At 38.2% G+C, this 19288-nt stretch overlaps 1 protein-coding gene across 1 annotated transcript in view; it reads left to right on the top strand.

The window, feature by feature from the left end:
• WDR64 (WD repeat domain 64) overlaps positions 1-19288 on the top strand; it is a 156098-nt gene that overhangs the window by 59863 nt on the left and 76947 nt on the right. Inside the window, exon 9 of the mRNA XM_004375854.2 lies at positions 11512-11651. Within this exon, the coding sequence (XP_004375911.1) occupies positions 11512-11651 (140 nt within the window). The remainder of the gene's footprint in view (positions 1-11511; positions 11652-19288) is intronic.

A 19288-nucleotide genomic window follows, 5' to 3' on the forward strand; every position in this document is an offset into this window, starting at 1 on the left:
CCAAGAAAGTCTCAAATGCTAAACAAAAAAGTGCTCTTGGCCTCTCCCATGTAAGATTTCTTCAAATACCTTCCCCCCAAACACACAGCAGTCAATGGTCTTTTTTCCTACCAAGCGATCCTGCCTCAACACTGAATTGCCTCTATTGACAGCTGCACTATTTCATGACTGGGCAACCTCCCTTCTAAGGGAATGAAGTTGAACTCAATAAAAAATTATTTTCAAGTCCATCGTGCATCTAAAGTCTGTGCACGGCCTTGGGCCTTCCATAAAACTTACTTAAAATTAGCTGTGGTTCAAAAATTATTTAAAAAAATTATACAGTAGTCTATTGGAAAGCAAAACAAACAAAAACAATGCATTAAAAATTAGAAGAGCTGGGTTATTCATAGCCTGACCACTACCAACTGTATGATTTTCAGCAATCACTTAATCTCTCTTTATTGTTACTTTTCCTTATCTGGTAAAAGGAAGGAGTTGGACTGCATAAATTGCAAGATCCCTTTTGAGTCTAAAACACTATGATGATATTGTTTAAAGAACTTCCTATTCATGGGGAGATAAACTAAATGCCCTTTGGAAGGTTTGGAACCCAGTTTGCCAATTAAATTTTACTTAAAATATACCCACAGCTTGGTGCACTCAGAAAAACAAAACATTAATTAGTCACAAACTTCTAAAATTCAATTAAGGTCATCAAGAAAAGAAAGGAGGGCGTCTGCAAAGCAGTGCATGACAGTCGTTGCTTGGACTGGGAGCAGTTTTACTGAGCCCTGGTGATGAGGATTCTCAGAACAAACAGGAATCCAAGTCTCCAAACTGTACTATTTCAGGTTTATCACATAAAGAACTCTGTACTAAGGTTTAGAACACATAAAGGAACAGATACTAGAATTAGATATTTTCAAAAGTTAAACATACTATTTCCATATGACCCAGTAATCCGAATCCTAGGTATATACCCAAAAGAATTGAAAGCAGGAACACAAACAGATACTTGTGTACCAATGTTTATTGCAGCACTATTCACAATAGACAAAAGGTGGAAACAACCCAGTGTCCATCAACAGATGAATGAATAAACAAAATGTGGTACATACGATGGAATATTACTCAGCCATAAAGAGAAATGAAGTCCTGATACATGCTACAAAATGGATGAACCTTGAAAACATTATGTTGGGTGAAAAAAGGAGAAACATTGTGTGATCCCACTTATATGAAATTTCTAGAACAGGTACATGTATAGAGACCAAAGGATATTAATTGTTACCAGGGGCAGGAGGGGCACTGAGCTTCTGTTAAGAGTGATGGAAAATGTTGGAAATGGGTAGTGGTGATGGTTGAACGACAAGATGAACGTAATTAATATCACTGAATTGCACATGTAAAAACTGTTGAAATGGCAAATGTTTTGTTATGTATATATTTACCACAATAAAAAAATAAATAAAAAAGAAGGGGGATGATTGTATCTCTATATCTTCATCACCACTACCCCCTTCCTGATTTAATGACTGTTTTGGCTTATCACTTGCAATGGAAATTTTGGACTTTCCTGACCTGAACCACCAATCCAAAAGAGGTCATGGGAGCCTGAAGTGATGAGGAAGGAGAGCATAGTGGAAATGAGAGACAAAGCAGCAAAAATGCCTGAGACTCAAACTGCAATGCACTATGTACCCACCACTGCAGGTCTTCCATTAGGTACAAATAGTAGCCTTCTGTCCTCTTTCAACTCAAAGCTGTTAACTCAAACGCTGTGTGTGAAACCGTTTGAGAAAGCAGTACTGAAATATATGGCTGAAGTGAGATTTGATTTCTAAAACTGGATTGCTCTGAAAAGATATGCTGTCACTAATTTATGTGAACCAGTATTCACCACTTTGGACAGTCCTTTGTTCTCAAACAAAGGAATGTAAAATGTAAGGTGAAACACGGTGTTCATTGTATTATAGGGTCTCCATCGACAACTTTGAAAACGTATTAATTGTAGGTTTCATAACTCTGTCACAAAGACAAGAAAACATTTTGCAGTATGACTGACAAGCAATTAATACATCTCACCATGCAAAATTTATTGAATTGTCACAGTTGTGGAGACTCTATTAGTAGAAAATGCAAATCCTCAATAACTGACAACACATCTTTCTCAGGAGAATACTCTTGTTGATTAGTGACTCAGACAAGCACATTGCTAAGTGTACAGTATGTACCAGCTGACGACTCAAAATATACGATCAAAGCAGCTTTGCTAAGCAGAGTTGAATGTATTAAATGTGCAGAGACATTTGATGAGCTTGAAAGAACAGAAGCTCTTGCAGAAAAAAAAAAAAAAAAAAGCCAAACTAGGGCAGTGTATTTACAAAAACATTGCAGATTTCCAGAGTGTTATTGTGGTTACCATCACAAGTTTTTTCCTCAGGGATAGCTTGGCCCCATCCTCCAGGAAGGTTGTCTCTACTGGCCATTTTAAGATTAAGCTCGTCGTTTAGAAGGTCCAGTGTATACAGCAATTATCTGCCATCTAAAATATCTTGGAGGGAAGGAGAGGAGAGCTCTGTATGCAGTTGTTTGTATTTCATTCAACAAATATTTATTGCCTACTTGTTATGTACTTGTTGTTGTTGTTAGCTGCTGTCAAGTTGATTCCGACTCACAGCGACCCTATGTACAACAGAATGAAACACTGCACGGTGTTGCACCGTCCTCACAATCGTTGCTATGTTTGAGCCCATTGTTGCAGCCACTGTGTCAATCCATCTCAGTGAGGGGCTTCCTCTTTTTTGCTGACCCTCTACTTTACCAAGCATGACGTCCTTCTCCAGGGACTGGTCCCTCCTGATAACATGTCCAAAGTATATGAGACAAATCTCACTGTCCTTACTTCTAAGGTGCATTCTGGGTGTATTTCTTCCAAGACAGATTTCTTCATTCTTTTGGCAGTCCATGGTGTAGTCAATATTCTTCGCCAACACCATAATTCAAATGCATCAATTCTTCTTCAGTCCTCCTTATTTCATTGTCCAGCTTTCCCATGCATACGAGGCGATTGAAAATAACATGGCTTGGGTCAGGCGCATGTTAGTCCTCAAAGTGACATCTTTGCTTTTTAACACTTTAAAGTCTTTTGCAGCACATTTGCCTAATGCAATACATCATTTGATTTCTTGACTGCTGCTTCCATATTTGTGCCCATTCCAAAGAAAGGTGATCAGCAGAGTGCAGAAATTACTGAACAATATCATTAATATCACACGCAAGTAAAATTTTGCTGAAGAGAAGTCAAACACTGTTGCAGCAGTACATTGACAGGGAACTGCCAAACATTCAAGCCGGATTCAGAAGAGGGTGTGGAACAAGGGATATCATTGCTATGGACTAGACACTATAAACCTCACAAAGATCAGGTTGTATGCCTGATCTTCAAAAACTGGAAGTCTAATAGTACAAATAAGACACGTATATAGATAACTATAATACAAAGTAGGGCATTAGTCACCAAATAATAATAATAATGTTAAGAGAAATAATATAAAAATAATAATAATAATGCAGATAAAGTGCTGAAGACATTTAGAGCTTAATGTCATTTCCTTACTGCTCATTCTGGCTTCAAAAAGCTATCACACAGGCTATATAAGGATAACATTACTATTAACAAAAGGAAGCACAGCTGGAGGATCTCTGGTAGTAGACAATAGAGAACTTCTGGAAAATTAGGTTTCCTTCACAATGCATGCTGCGCAAATCCCTTAAAGGGCCTGGACATTTGTAAGGTGGTAGTCCTAGTCCTCTATTGCATCCTCCTCCACAAGATACACAAGTTAGGCGTTTTCTTCTGCAGATAGCCTGGACCCATCCTCCAGGAGGGATAATGCCCATTTCTGGGGTTGCTGGGCCAACGTTATCTAGGACTTTCAGCTGGCCTGAGACTTAGGGTCCTAAACATACCTAAGTGATATACTTCTTGCCAGCGACAATCAAATACAAGCAAGATACTTACTATATTACTGGAATTAATCAGTTTGAATCATGTAACTGAAAACATGGGGGGTCTTTTCAGAACCTATAAGAATTCTATATTACCCTCTACTCACACTGTTAATGATCTCTCCCTCCAGAGCACACAATCATAAAATTTTAGAGCTGGGAGGAATCTTGTAGATCGTAGTTTTACAGATAAGGAAATTGAGGTAACTAATTTACCTGAACCAGTATTAACCCCTTTGGATAGCCCTTTGGTCTCATGTAACTAGAGAGGTGGCATAGATGGGCTTGAGTCAGTTCTCTTTGCTCCCAGTGTTGTGTTCTTTTCCCTGGACCACAGTAATTGGGTTCACTAGAGGCTGTTTCTCTTTCACTTGTTTCTGTGAACTGAGCCAGCTCATAAAAAGCGAGACACTTGTGGAGTCTTAAAAGCTTGCAAGTGGCCATCCAAGGCACAACAATTGGTCTCTATTTGCCTGGAACAACAGAGAAAGAAGGAGAGTCAGGAATAGGAGGAGGATATGAAATGTGTGGCTAATTGCCTCTATGAACAACTGTCTCCTTTGCCATAAGACCAGAAGAACTGGATGGTGCCCAACTATCATTACTGAACATTTTGATCAAAGATTCTATAGAAGAATCCTGATCAAACGGGGGGACATGCAGAACAGAATTTCAAATTCTCATGGACTTCAGACATCCTGGAGCCATGAAGGTTGGCTGAAGCCCTGAAACTATTACCCTAAGATAATCTTTAAACCTTAAACCAAAATATCCCCTGAAGTCTTCTTAAAACCAAACAATAGTTTAGCTTAACTGGTAAAAACTGTCTGCCTTGAGCATTATGCTCTTTTAAGAACTATCTACATGGGATCAAATTGACAACAGCAACTGGAAAGATTAGATAGGAACCTTAGGGGGCAGTGAATTTATGTTAATTGAGGAGGAACAACTCAAAAAAGGAGGGTGAGAAGGGTTGCACAGCTTGAAGAATGTAATCAGTGTAACTGAACTGTATATGTAGAAACTGTTGAACTGAGGTATGTTTTACTGTGTGTATTCTCAACAATAACAACAACAAAATAAATAAAATTACTTAAAAAAAAGTGAGGCACTTGGATCAAGCGACTCACCAACTGAGATAGAGCTAGCTAAAGGAAAGAAAATTCTATCTCTGATGTGTAGATTTTACCTAAATCCTGGTTTAGCAAAAAAAAGAAAAATAAATGGAAAACGACAATGAAACAGGGAATTAACACCTTGTAATCATACGATAGTGAAACCTGTGAGAGCCAGAACTCGTCAGAACTGCCTTGTTTCTCCGGGTCTTGCAAGTTTTCTGCCATTGACGGGGTACAGCACTTTTCTATTGCTGTCTATTAGTGGAAAATATTTGAGTTTTCCTTCTCTGACAGGTTTCTGCCTTACACAGGTTCTGGCTTTCACAGGTTTTACTGTATTTATAATATAACATTCTATTTTCAGGTTTTCTGTATCGTCTATGAATACTTACTTTCTATATCTTTCATGCTCACCTTGTTGCTACTACTAGATTATAAACGCTCAAGGCCAGGGACCATGTTTCATATACCTTTGTAACAGTTCCTCTCTATCCCCCCATATGTTTTGTAAAATGCATCATACATGGCAGGGACTTAGATTAATAATAATGCTAGTAGTAATAATACAGTCCAGAAACTGTTAAGTCATCCATGTACCATTTAATCCTCAAAAAAAAACCTGACATGTTTCATTTATCTCCACTACAAAGATAAGGAAACTCGGACACCGAGAGGTGAAACAACTTACTGTAAACCCGTTGCCAATGAGTCGATTCCGATCATAGTGACCCTATAGGACAGAGTAGATCTACCCCATAGGGCTTCCAAGGAGCGGCTGGTGGCCTTGAATTCCTGACCTTTTGTTTAGCAGCTGAACAATTAACCCATGCACCTCCAACTTATTCTAGGTCATAGAATAAGTAATAGAACTAGATTTCAAACCAAAGCAGATTTAATCAAAATGTGTTAACTACTTCATGAGTGACTCTACTGGCCAACTCATCTACTTAACAGATGTGTATTAAGCACTTACTATTTGTCAAATAGGAGTTCTAGTGTGGTGCAAACGGTTAATGTGCTCTGAACCTAACCAAAAGGTTGAAGGTTCGAGCCACCCAAAGGCACCTCAAAAGAAAGGCCTGGTGGTCTACTTCCGAAAAATCAGCCCTTGAAAACCCTGCAGAGCACAGTTCTATTCTGACACACATGGTCACTATAAGTTGGAGTTGACTCAACAACAACTTGTTTGATTTTTTGGTGTTTGTCAAATTCTGCTATGAACTGGAAATACAAGGCTCACTGGATAATAGATGAACAGATGTGGAAACAATCATATTGAGTAGGATGAGTCCTATAGAAGAAGTCCGAAGAAAACATCCTAAGAACACAGAGGAAGAAGTCTTAACTCTATCCAGGGCTGGGAATGGCAATCAGGGAAAACAATGGGGAGAAAATGTTGGATCTGAGTCTAAAAGGGTAAAAGTTTTGGTCTTTACAAAAGTAGACTTTGGGCAGGAACAATTTCTAGTGTTTCTTTGTATCCTGAGCGTCTAGAAAATGCCAAGTGTATAGTAGTTTCTAGAGAAATCTTTGTTCTTGTTGTTAATAAGGGTAACACTGAAGTTTTAAATTTAAGAAAATATTCCACTTACTCACTGACCACAGTCCTTTAAATACCTTGATTGCCTGAGAAATGGAAACTAGGAGTTAGCTGTGCATTTAGTGATTTTTTTTCTAAGTATTTATTTATTTGGTTCGATTTAGATAATTTTTTTGTTATTGTCATTGAGAATGTATGCAGCAGAACATATACCAATTCAATGGCTTCTACATGTACAATTCAGTGACATTGATTACATTATTCGAGTTGTGCAACCATTTTCATCCTCCTTTTCTGAGTTATTCCTCCTCAATTAACAGAAACTCACAGCCCTCTAAGTTTCCTATCTAATCCTCTGAGTTGCTGTTGTCAGTTGATCCCATATAAATATATCTTAAACGAGCATAATGCTCAAAGCAGACATTCTTTGCTAGTTAAGCTAAACTATTGTTTGGTTTTAAGAAGATTTTCAGGGGGTAGTTTGGTTTAAGATTTAAAGATTATCTCAGGGTAATAGTTTCAGGGATTCACCCAATCTTCATGACTCCAGGATGTCTGGAGTCCATGAGAATTTGAAATTCTGCTCTATATTTTTCCCCTTTTGATCAGTATTCTTCTGTAGAATCTTTGATCAAAATGTTCAGTAATGGCAACCAGGCACCATCCAGTTTTTCTGGTCTCCTGACAAAAAGGCAGTTGTTCATGGAGGCAATTAGCCATACATTCCATTTTTTCCTCCTATTTCTGACTCTCCTTCTTCCTCTGTTGCTGCAAGCGAATAAAGACCAATTGTTGTGCCTTGGATGGCTGCTTGCAAGCTTTTAAGACCTCAGGCACTATGCAACAAACCAAGAGGTAGAACAGAAGCACTAAACAGATTATTAGGTCAGTTGACTGGGATGTCCCATGAAACCATGACCCTAAACCTTCAAGCCATAGAACTAAATCCCATAAGGTGTTTGGTTGTATATAAACAGCCTCAGCAGCTACTCTTTCTTTTTTTTTTTTTTTTTGTTGTTGTTGTAAATATATCTAACACACAACTTTTGTGAATTCAACTTTTTACAGGTGTACAACTTGTGACAGAAACTTCATTATCATCAATGACATTTTTCCATCACCATAAACCAAAACTCATTACTCCATAGAAATAACTCTCTCCTTTCCCCTTCCATACTGCCCCTGGTAACCACTAATAAATTTTGGTCTCTACACATTTGCCTGTTCTTATCTTTTTATACAAGTGAGATCATACAATATTTGTCCTTCTGGATTTGACTTATTTCACTTAGGATAATGTCTTTGAGCTATATCCATATTGTAGCATGTATCAAGACTTCATTTCTCTTATTGGCTGAGTTAATATTCCATTGTATGTATGTGACACATTTTGTTTATCCATTCATCCACTGATGGGCATTTAGGTTGTTTCCACCCTTTGTCTTTTGTGAATAGTGCTGCAGTGATCATTGATGTACAAGTCTCTGCTTTCAAGTCTTTTGGGTATATGTACCTAGGAGTGGAATTGCTGGGTCCTGTGGTAGTTGATTTTTAGTTTTTTGAGGAACTGCCACACTGTTTTCCACAACAGCTGTACCATTTTGAATCCCTATCAGCAATGGATTATGCATTTAGTTTTTTCAGCCTGACTCTATGACACTCCAAAGCCTGAGAGCTTCCAAAATCAAATGTTTGACCTTAACAAAGGAGTTATATAAACATTCAACAAAGATTTGGCTTTTGTCTGCATATATGTTTGCTCTCTCTTTGCCACTTGATGGGTAAATCTCTGAGCTATGTGTCATCATCTCAATACTACAGTTACTCATTTGTCCAATGACTGCTTGTTGAACCCCTACTATAAGTTACCACGAGAGCTATCACAGTAAGCAAGAAAAAGATCTGTGCTCAAGGCACTTTAGAGTCTAGTGGAGAGTCCAAACAGGTAAATAGTCAGTCATAGAAGATGGTGGGAGTGGGGCATGTAGACAAGGGCTCTCCATTTAGGCATTCTGGAGTATTCTTGGAGGGACAGCTATGCTAAGACTTGAAGGATGGATTGGGATAGTCAAGGAAGAAAAAGAAAAGGGTAGAGAAAATATTATGTTCTTTTTCATGGGGCCAGACAAAATAATCGTAAGATTATGGAAGCATCTATGCCTATCATATTTTCCTGATTTATGAATATCCATCTAGGAAGTCACCTAATTGTGGCTCTACACCTGACTGGCTCTCTCAGCATAGACAAGTCTATTTACATAAAATATATAAACTCACCGGAACTCGACCAGACTGCCTTATTTGTGTGTGTGTGTATACAGTATGTGTGCATATATATACATAGAGTTTCCAAGGAGCGCCTGGTGGGGTCGAACTGCCGACCTTTTGGTTAGCAGCTGTAGCTCTTAACCACTATGCCACCAGGGTTTCCATATAAATATATGTATACAATGTGTGTATATAATATATATACAAATACATCCTGCAGGTGGCCAAATCCATGCCACCTGATTAACTAAAATGACTATTCTGTATTTTAGGTTTTTATATGTAAATGGAAACTCTAATACTTAGGTTATAATAGTATTATGCAATTTTTTATTCCTAGTTGCCTAAAGGTATCTGATAATAAGTAAGGTGCTTAAAAACTCATTAGCATATTCCTAACAGTGTGCCATTTTCTGATATGTGATTCATATAAATCATTTAATCTTTAGGAGTTAGTTTCAGTTTCTTTTTTTTGTGATATAAGAGAGTTGAAGTACACAACTTCTAGGGTACCAACTTTGAAATTCTTTCATATTTTTATGACTCAAACTTCCAGGATGACATTTAATGAATTATTTGTGAACTAAAGAATCCAATATCTTAAAAATATTCTATGTCTTGTAAATTATTACATATGATTTAGATTACTCTATTAAAAACACAATTGAATTATAATTGTGAATTAGTTTAGGTAATGCTAGCTGCTGTAACAGATAAACCCCAAAATGTATAATGGCTCAAACACACTAGAAATGTATTTCTTCTCAGTCACATAAAATCTAAAATCAACTCTAACAATTTACTGGCTCCAAGTCAGTAACCTTACCACACATAACTGTAAGGGAGGCTGAGAAATGGAGTCTAGCTGTGTGCCCAGGGAGAGAGGATATGGGTTTGGTGAACAACTAGCCAGGCTTTGTGGTAAAACTTTGTGTGTGTGTGTGTGTCTGTGTGTGTGTGTTTGACTAAATTTTTACTTTTAATACCATCAGAATCCCAATAGATCATGAGTAAAGGATGTGGTCAAACAATTCACAGAAGGCAATACAATTAGCAAATATACATGGGAGAAAATGCACAACATTAGCTGCCATATAAATTAAATTACAACAAAAGTAAAGTGTTATTTTATATCTATAAAAATAGCAAACATTTTAAATCATGATAATACCCGGTGCCGGCCAGGGTGTCACAAAACTGGTATAAGCATATGTAGTTGTTGGCCTTGGGATTTGATGCAACCATTTTGGAAAGCAACTGGCAATATGTTTTAAGAGTCATAAAAATGTTTACACCCCTTAATGCAGTGATCCTCCTTTTTGGGATTTATTTTGGAAATAATCCATAGGAAAACCACATAAATAAAAGAACTATTTCTTACAATGTTGCTGAATAAAATGAAAAATCAGAATTAGCAGACCCTCTATCAACAGATGAATGGTTAAGAAATTATGATTTAGCAACTAAATTAAATACTATGCATCCATTAATATGGTAATTGTGAAGGCATAGGCCTATGGTCTCCTATAAACATAAAAAATTTGGTATGAAAAATGAGCCCTTATGGCACAGTGGTTAAGAACTCAGCTGCTAACCAAAAGGTGGGCAGTTGGAATCCATCAGCCACTTCTTGGAAACCCTATGGGACAGTTCTACTCTGTCCTATAGGGTCACTATGAGTTGGAATCAACTTGATGGTAGCAGGTTGGGGTTTTTTTTGGTACTCCAAAGGAGGTGAAGCTCTGGTGGTGCAGTGGTTAAGAGCTACAGGGGCTAACCAAAAGGTTGGCAGTTCAAATCCACCAGCTGCTCCTTGGAAAGCCTATGGGGCAGTTCTACCCTGTCCTGTAGGATTGCTATGAGTCGAAATCAACTCGACGGCAATGGGTGTTTTTTTTTTAAAGTAATCTAATTTATTTTAAAAAATCAACAGTAATTACCTGTGGGGAGTGGAACTAGGAATTATCGAGAGAAAGAAGATATTTTTTACAAAAAGTATACCCTTCCATTCTTTGAATCTTTTACCATGTACCCATGTGATTTTAACAATTAAACAAAAGTATATGCTATAACAATAATTACTTATAAATTATAAATGCTTAGAGACAATTGCTAGAAGGGAAGGCGGAAACATGAAAACAGTTGATTTGTTAGGATGGTGAGGTTATGTGCAGTTTTCCTCTTCCCTTGATTTCTTTTATTGTTATAACGTTTGCATAATTTAAGAATGTGAAAACAAAAGAACAGCTGCCTTAAATACTTTCTGGAAGTAAATAAAGTATAAATACTACATTAATGCATGAATGAAGAAGAAGTATTGAATCAAGATAAGTACTCATAAAATATTTATAAGAATTCACATTTGTATTTGTAAAAGCAATCATTACAAAACAGGGATAACAAGTAGAAGCAGATATAAAATGAGGTAGCAGTTTAGCAAGTCAATGATAAAATGCAGCCTGGAAGAGACGGACTGTGATTTGATAATAGAAGAAAACTAAGGATATGACTGGGTGAGAGAGAGACTTTTTAAACTGTGATAAACTGTATTCTCTAAGAAAATAAACAATCTTTCCATGTCCTCCTCTTCAGGAGATGATAAAGTGCTCCGCTTGTGGCATCCCAATATAAGCACCAAGCCAGTGGGGAAACTTGTTGGACACATGTTCAGTATCACTGAGATTGTAACGAATGAAAAGGATCAGCATGTCATCAGCCTTTCCTCTGCCAAGGTAACCACAAAGAAAACAACAAAAACCGGATTTTTCCCCCTAATATTAACCATTGGAAAACCTAGAGTATGTACAACTTTTGACTGAAATAGCTGATACACCAAAAACCAAACCCATTGCCGTCGAAGTCGATTCTAACTCAGAGCAACCTTACAGGACAGAGTAGAACTGCCCTATAGGGCTTCCAACACTGTAAATCTTTATGGAGGCAGACTGCCACACCTTTTTTCCATGGAGTGGCTGGTGGGTTTGAACCACTGAACTTTTGGTTAGCAGCTAAGCATTTTAACCACTGTGCCATCAGGGTTTCTGAAATAGCTGATAGTCACTGAGAAAAATATTGTCAATGTAGAGAAGGAAATGATGAGCCATTTTTTTGTTTCTACTGATTGTAGTATAAGAAAGAACATGTTTAAAACAATGAAGTATATAAATACAACATTGGAAAATCCAGTTAAAAAAAAAACAAAAACAAAAAAAACAGTTGCCATTGAGTTGATTCCAATTTATGGCGACCTCATGTGTGTCAGAGTAGAACTATACTCCAGAAGATTTTCAATGGCTGTGACCTTTCGGAAGCAGATGGCCAGGACTTTTTCCAAGGTGCCTCTGGGTGGGTTCAAACTGCCAACCTTTTAGTTAATACTCAAGCACTTAACCATTTGCACCACCCAGGGACAACACTGGGAAGAAAGTCAGTATCATCCACAATAGTAAAACATGAGAAACCCATTGCCCGTTGCCCATTGCTGTCAAGTTGATTCCGACTCATAGAGGCCTTGCCATTATAGACAGGAACATCACCATTAGTGACAGAAAATAATAAGATTCCTGCTACCATTGCTATTATCAGACAGTGTTTTAAAAGTTCTACCAAACGTAATAGAACAAAAAAAAATGAGCTATAAATATTAGAAATGAGAAAATGAATTGTTATATTTGCAAACAATATGATTGGTTGGAAAATTCAATAAAATCAGCTCAAAAATTTTAACAAATAAGTTCAGTAAGGTGGCTGGTTAAAATAACAATTTATAGAAAACAATAAATGCATATGTAACAATAACCAGTTAGAAAAAAGTAATGATCAAAAGGATAAGATTCCTAAGGACAAAACCTTCATGTCTCAGCAAACAGGGTTCCCAAAGGAGGGTAGCATTGTTCCTTGGCTGGTAAACTGGTTGTGTCTCAGAGCTGTGCTACCAGGAATCCTGACTTCCCACTGTGTTATTATGTGTCCAACAATACATGGGCCCCTATTACGTGCCTAGTAGGGTATCAGGCCTACACCTATACATCTTTTGATACCCTGCCCAAAAGAAACTAAAAATCTAGTTGAGTAAATAAAGCATAACTGTCAAAAATCTTTATTGACAAAAACTAAGAGTGACAAAGACATCAAGTTCAAATCTCCTAGTCATAATGAAAATTGGACCTAATCGTGAAAGCTGGTTTTGCAGCTTGAAATCAGGAAGTCATCAAACTCTCCCGTAGTCTTCTCGAAAGACCAGGCAGATTTGGCAATATCTAACAAAATTTAAAATATCCACACCTTTTGCCCCCAAAATTCTACTTCTAGGAATTTCATCATACAGGTAAGGAGTCCTGGTGGCAGTGGTTAAAGCGCTTGACTGCTAACTGAAAGGTCAGCAGTTCAAACCCACCAGCTGCTCCATGGGAGAAACATGTGGCAGTCTGATTCCATACAGATGTACAGCCTTGGAAACCCCGTGGGGCAATTCAACTCTGTCCTATTGGTCACTGTGAGTTGGAATCCACTCCATGGCAGTGCGTTTGGTTTTTGGTTTGGATCTCACAGTTGGTTTTGTGTGGCTATACAAAGTCATACGCACAAAGAAGTTCACTGTCGCCTTAATGAAAGAAAAGGAACAAGTCTAACGTCTATCAACAGAAAACCGTTTACAATAAACTATGGAGCATTCATACACCAGAATACTATGCAGTCATTAGAAAGAATGGGGTAAATCTACGTAAATAAGTATGTCCTAATACAGAAATAAGCTCTTTACATATTTAATCTCATCTAATGTTTATAACAGCTCTCTGAGGTACTAGTGTTATCCCCTTTACATGTGTGAAAACTGAGAGCCATCCAGAGAGGTTAAGTAATTTGGCCAAGTTTACACAGCTAGTAAGAGATGAGACAGCATTCCACTGAGGTAGTCTGCTTGGAAAGGCAGGATCTTCCAACAAAGATGAACCTGGGAGGAGAGGTAGATGGGAAGGGGGTCTTTAGTTTCTGTCTTGTTTGATTTTTTTACTAGATACAAGTAACAATCTGGTAATTAAAAAGCTAATTTTAAAAAGACTTACTGGCTGTGTTCATTTTATTTTCTAGTTGTCACTTAGCACACAGGAAAAAATGTGAGAACAAGATAATAAAATTCTTTAACAGTTCTTTATTGCTAAAAAAAAAAAAAGTCTTTTTCATCTTAAGTCACTTGTAAGAACTTAAACACATTTTTGCATTTAATTCGATACACAAATAATGTTATATACCTACCATTTGTACTGCACTGTTATGCATACCCCAGTTTTCAAATACACCATTGGTATATAGTACTATAGTGAATGTCCAAAGCGTTCCATAATGTTATATATCTCCAGGCTCTTCCAGTATACAATCAGATAATCAGATAACTGACCCTAATTTGATTCGTTTTGGGACTAAAATCTTATTAACCTCTTGTAGTCACTGGGTAAAATTAGGAAGGCAGGTCCTGACAGCTTCCCTTGATAAATCACAAAATAGTGAATTCCCACATCCCTTATTCTCTCTAAATGGCACTGTAATTTTAAAGATTTCTTCAGATGCAATTTTCATTACGGCACTATGTTCAGACTTCCATTAGAATATTTCTTACAATGCATTATAATTGGAGTCCCTGGGTGGTGCAAACAGTTAAGTCCCTGGGATACTAACCAAAAGGCTGGGGGTTCAAGTCCACCCAGGGGCACCTACTCTCCTGCCTAAACTAAGTTCTGTTAAAAAATAGTAACAGTGCTTCCATTAATCTTTGATTCTGTAGCACCTAGTCCAAAAAACCAAAACCAAATCCATTGCCATCGAGTCAATTCTGACTCATAGCAACCCTATGAGTTAGCAACTAGACCAGAGTTCCATAATTATTTGATGTATGAATGAATTTTGTATGTTAGTGTTACATCCTTTTTATACCTGGATGCATCTGTTTTTTATGTCTCTGAGACTAATTCCTAACGGACAGATACTCTGACTGTTGTTTTGTTGTGTGCCTGCCATTGAGTTGATTCTGACTCATAGTGACCCTAGAACAGAATAGAACTGCCCCATAGGGATTTCTAGGCTGTAATCTTTGCAGGAGAGCTCTGGTGGCACAGTGGTTAAGAGCTCAGCTTCTAACCAGAGAGGTTGGCAGTTAGAATCCACCAGCTGCTCCTTGGAAGCCCCGTGGGGCAGTTCTACTCTGTCCTATAGGGTTGCTATGAGTCGGAATCAACTCCGTGGCAATGGATTTGGTTTTTTTTTTTTTTTTTAATCTTTAGGGGAGCAGATTGCCAGGTCTTTTCTCCCATAGAGTCGTTGGGTTCGAACCATGGACCCTTTGGTTAGCAGCCGAGCGCTAAACCACTGAGCCACCAAGCCTCCTTACTCTGCCTCTCGAAACCCCAAACCCATTGCCAATGAGTCAGTTCTGACTCACAGCGACTCTATAGGACAGAGTAGAACTGCCCCGCAGGGTTTCCAAGGAATGGCTGGTAGATTTGTACTGCTGACCTTTTGGTTAGCAGCCGACCTCTTAACCACTGTGCCACCAGGGCTCCAATCAGTCATACAGCTGGATGTTTTTCCCAATGTTTAAAAAAAAAACCCTGTCTCTTAACTTCTGTATTCACAGTTCGTTTGAATATCATCATTATCATTTTTATTACTACTAGAAGGTGAACATTTTCTGAAATTTCAGTTTTACGTAGTATTTCATTTCTAACTTATGAATATCCCGTTCTGCCACCTGAAGGCATTCTTCATGGGAGCCACCTGTCCTCTCTGATTTTCTCTCTGTGCCAACTCAGTCTCTTCTGAAATGTTTTGCCCCTTGCTTTCTTCCTAAGCCCCTTCAGGGCTGTTCTGCCTCCACTTCTGTTCTCTGAAGCTTTGAAGGACTAATACCCACTGTAGGAAAACAGTCAGCCCCTGGAAGGAATGAGTGAAAGGAGAGAACTGGAATCAGTAATGCCTAATTACTATCACTACCCTCTTCTCCCTCAAAGTAGCTAACTTATTATGGCCACCTAAGAAAAAGTGGAGGCTTGGTGGTGCAGTGATTAAGAGCTCAGCTGCTAACCAAAAGATTGGCAGTTCGAATCCACCAGCCTCTCCTTGGAAACCCTATGGGGCATTTCTACTCTGTCCTATAGGGTCACTATAGGGTCACTAAGAGTCAGAATGGACTGGATGGCAATGGGCTTGGTTAACAATAAAGTAAACTGATTATGTTTTCTGAAAATATCCCATTTATTAACTGATATATTCAATTAAAAAATATATTAAGTGTCTACTCTGTGCCACACCACTGTAAAGTCCTTTTGGACCAAGACAGGGAATAAACAAGCAAGCAAACAGACCAAAACCAACTAACCAGCCAGACAAAGCAAAACGCATAAGACACTAGGAAAACAGAGTCAAGTAAGACATGGTTCCTCCCTCAAGGTTACAGTTTAGTGGAGAAGGCCACCGAAGAAGTGATCATATTATGATGGCTAATTGCTGTTAATATAGACAGGGTATCATGGGAGCTAGAGGAAGAACATCTAAATTGGAGGTGAGGCCAAAGAAAGTTGCCCAAAGAAGATGAGTTTTGTTAGTTTTGAACAAGCACCATGTTCTTACGCCATTACTAAGTATCTCTAGATAATATATAGTTTCATTTTGCATGATTTAATATTCTGTAGAAATAGTACACTGAATGTATTCTACTACAATTTCCTTTCTTTCCCCTAACACTATATATTTGAGATTTATCCATGTTGTTACATATTATTTTAACTGCTGCGTGGTATTCTGTTGTATGAATGCATCACATATTATTTATCCAACTTGGCCAACGAACATTTGAGGTTTTCTGGTTTTTCTTTATTGCAAATAATGTGCTACGAGCAGCCTTGTCCGTTTCTCCTTGTGCACATGTGCTAGAGTTTCTTTAGTGCATGTACCCAGAAGTGGAATCTGGACCACAAATAGTAATTTCCACTTTAATAGGTGTAGTCAACTTGCTTTCAATGTGGATGTATCAATTTACATTCCACCCTGCAGTGTATGAAAATTCCTGGTCTTCACACCTCGTTGACACTTGTCATTGTGAGTTTTTAAAGTTTTTTTGCTTGTCTGGTGGGTGTGAAATGATCTTACTGTGAAAAACCATCTCAGGAGAGGTTGTTTAGCACAGTGGTTAAGAGGCTTGAATATTGACTCTGTCGCTAACTAGCTGTTTGATCTTCAGCAAGTCACTCAACCTCTCTGTGACTCTCTGTGATTCAGTTTTCTCATTTATAAAATGGAGATAACGATGATTATGATGATGATAGTCATATCTCAAAGAGTTATTTTGAGCTTGAATTAATATATACAAAGTGCTTAGGATTGCCAGGCACATGAGTGCTGCACGAGGTTCAGTCAATATCATCATTCAGTCATCATTACTAGCGCGGTTAACCACCTCTTCACTATAACGGCGTAAGAAAGAACATGACGGGGTGTGTGTGCGTGTTGTCAGGTTAGTCCTCTGGGGATTGCCTGCTCACATCCATTGTCTATTTTTCTATTGAGTAATTTGTTCCTCATACATATTATTGATGTATAAGTTGTTTGACATTCTAATTATTAAGCTTTTGTGAATATACAATTATTGCTTTGGTTAAACAGGTTTTTAATTTAGTTAAATTTATCAATCTTTTTTTTTATGATTCAGGCTTTTATGGCCTTATTTGAGAAATCCTTCAACTCCCAAGTTCATAAAGATATCCTCCTCTATATTCTTCTGAAAATTATAGTTTCCTTTTAATATTTAGGTCACCCCCACACCCCTGTCTATATGCTCACTGCTCCCTATCTAGCAACTTTCCCAACTGGCCCCCTGGGCCCCGTCCAGAAATAAGACTGGTCCCTGAGCCAGATGGGGCCTTGGTTTATTTCTGCTCAGAAGGTGTGTCCTCTCCTCTCACTGGCCCCACCTCTTTCTACAAGCTATACCTTCAGATGAAAATAGAGCACAGATTTTCTTCTCGGTTCCTTTGTCTGAACTGGGGAGACTTGCCCCTGCCTCTGCCATCGTTCAGTGCATGTGGAGTGCTACTGGTCCTGTCTGTCCTGCAAGAGCTGGTCTCCTGCTGCCATGCTTGCTTCCAGACTCAGTGCCCAGACTGCTGGCTTGAGCCCACTCACAGATTTGTACTTTTTTCCTATGTAGATCTCTAGAGATACAGATCTTGCTTTTGAGCTTTGCTATTTCTTTTTATTTTCTCTTTTTTATATTGTCTCTGTCATTTCTCAATGTAATATTTGGAGAAAAAATAATGTACATAAAGACATAAAACTTATTGCACTATCCTGATCTGAACTGTAACCCTTCAATTGTTAACGTTTTGAAGAAAGAGTAGGCATTAGCTAGATGGAGAAGAATGTTGAGAAGAATTTGCAGAAGATAGGAAGAGTAGGCCAATGAGAATGAGGGATGCCCTCAAAGAGATGAATTGACGCCATAGCCACAACAATGGACTCAAACATACCAGTGATCATGAGGATGATGCAGGACCAGACAGCTTTTCATTCTGTTATACATAAGGTTGCCATGATTTGAAGCTGACTCAATGGCACATAGGCACCGAACAACGGCAACAACAGGAAGAGTAAATGTGAATGCACAGAGACCAGAAACAGAGTCAGGTTTTTGAAATTCTAAGTAGCTTGGTATGACAGGAACATAGGGGATCTACAGGGAGAGAGACAGCAGAAGAAGCTAGAGGATAGGTGCAACATGGTGAGAAAGGTCTAGGTGCCTTCACCAGCCCAACAGTCACCACTTCCCTGAAAACACACAAAAGACACAAAGAACTGAACACTGAGGAAGAAATATAAGAAACAACAAATTAAATTACTCTATAGAGAACTTTGGCGCAGTGGTTAATCAGCTACTAACCAAAAGGCTGGCAGTTTGAATCCACCAGTCACTCCTTGGAAACCCTATGGGGCAGTTCTACTCTGTCCTGTAGGGTCGCTATGAGTTGGAATCAACTCAACGGCAACAGGTTTGGTTTTTTGTTTTGCTTTATAGAGAACTTCATATCTCAAAACATATTTAATTCAATGTCATAGAGAGGGTTAATATTATTGTGTCCATTCTAGAAATGAGAAAACTGAGACTCAAGTGTTTAAATGATAGTCTAGAACTGAAACGCCAATCCTCTTTTGCTCGTCCACTGTTCTTTCACTAACTACAATTCAGAGTATAGTCACATCCAGTGAAAAGACTGCCAATCATAAACTTACATTAGCCAAAGCAATAAAATCTGGAACAATTTTAATAGAGTTAGATTTCCATGACACTCCTCGATTCCACTTTTGTATCTCTTCCCCCACT

This window comes from Trichechus manatus, unplaced genomic scaffold (genome assembly GCF_000243295.1).
Source record: "Trichechus manatus latirostris isolate Lorelei unplaced genomic scaffold, TriManLat1.0 scaffold00039, whole genome shotgun sequence".
NCBI classification, from domain to species: Eukaryota; Metazoa; Chordata; class Mammalia; order Sirenia; family Trichechidae; genus Trichechus; species Trichechus manatus.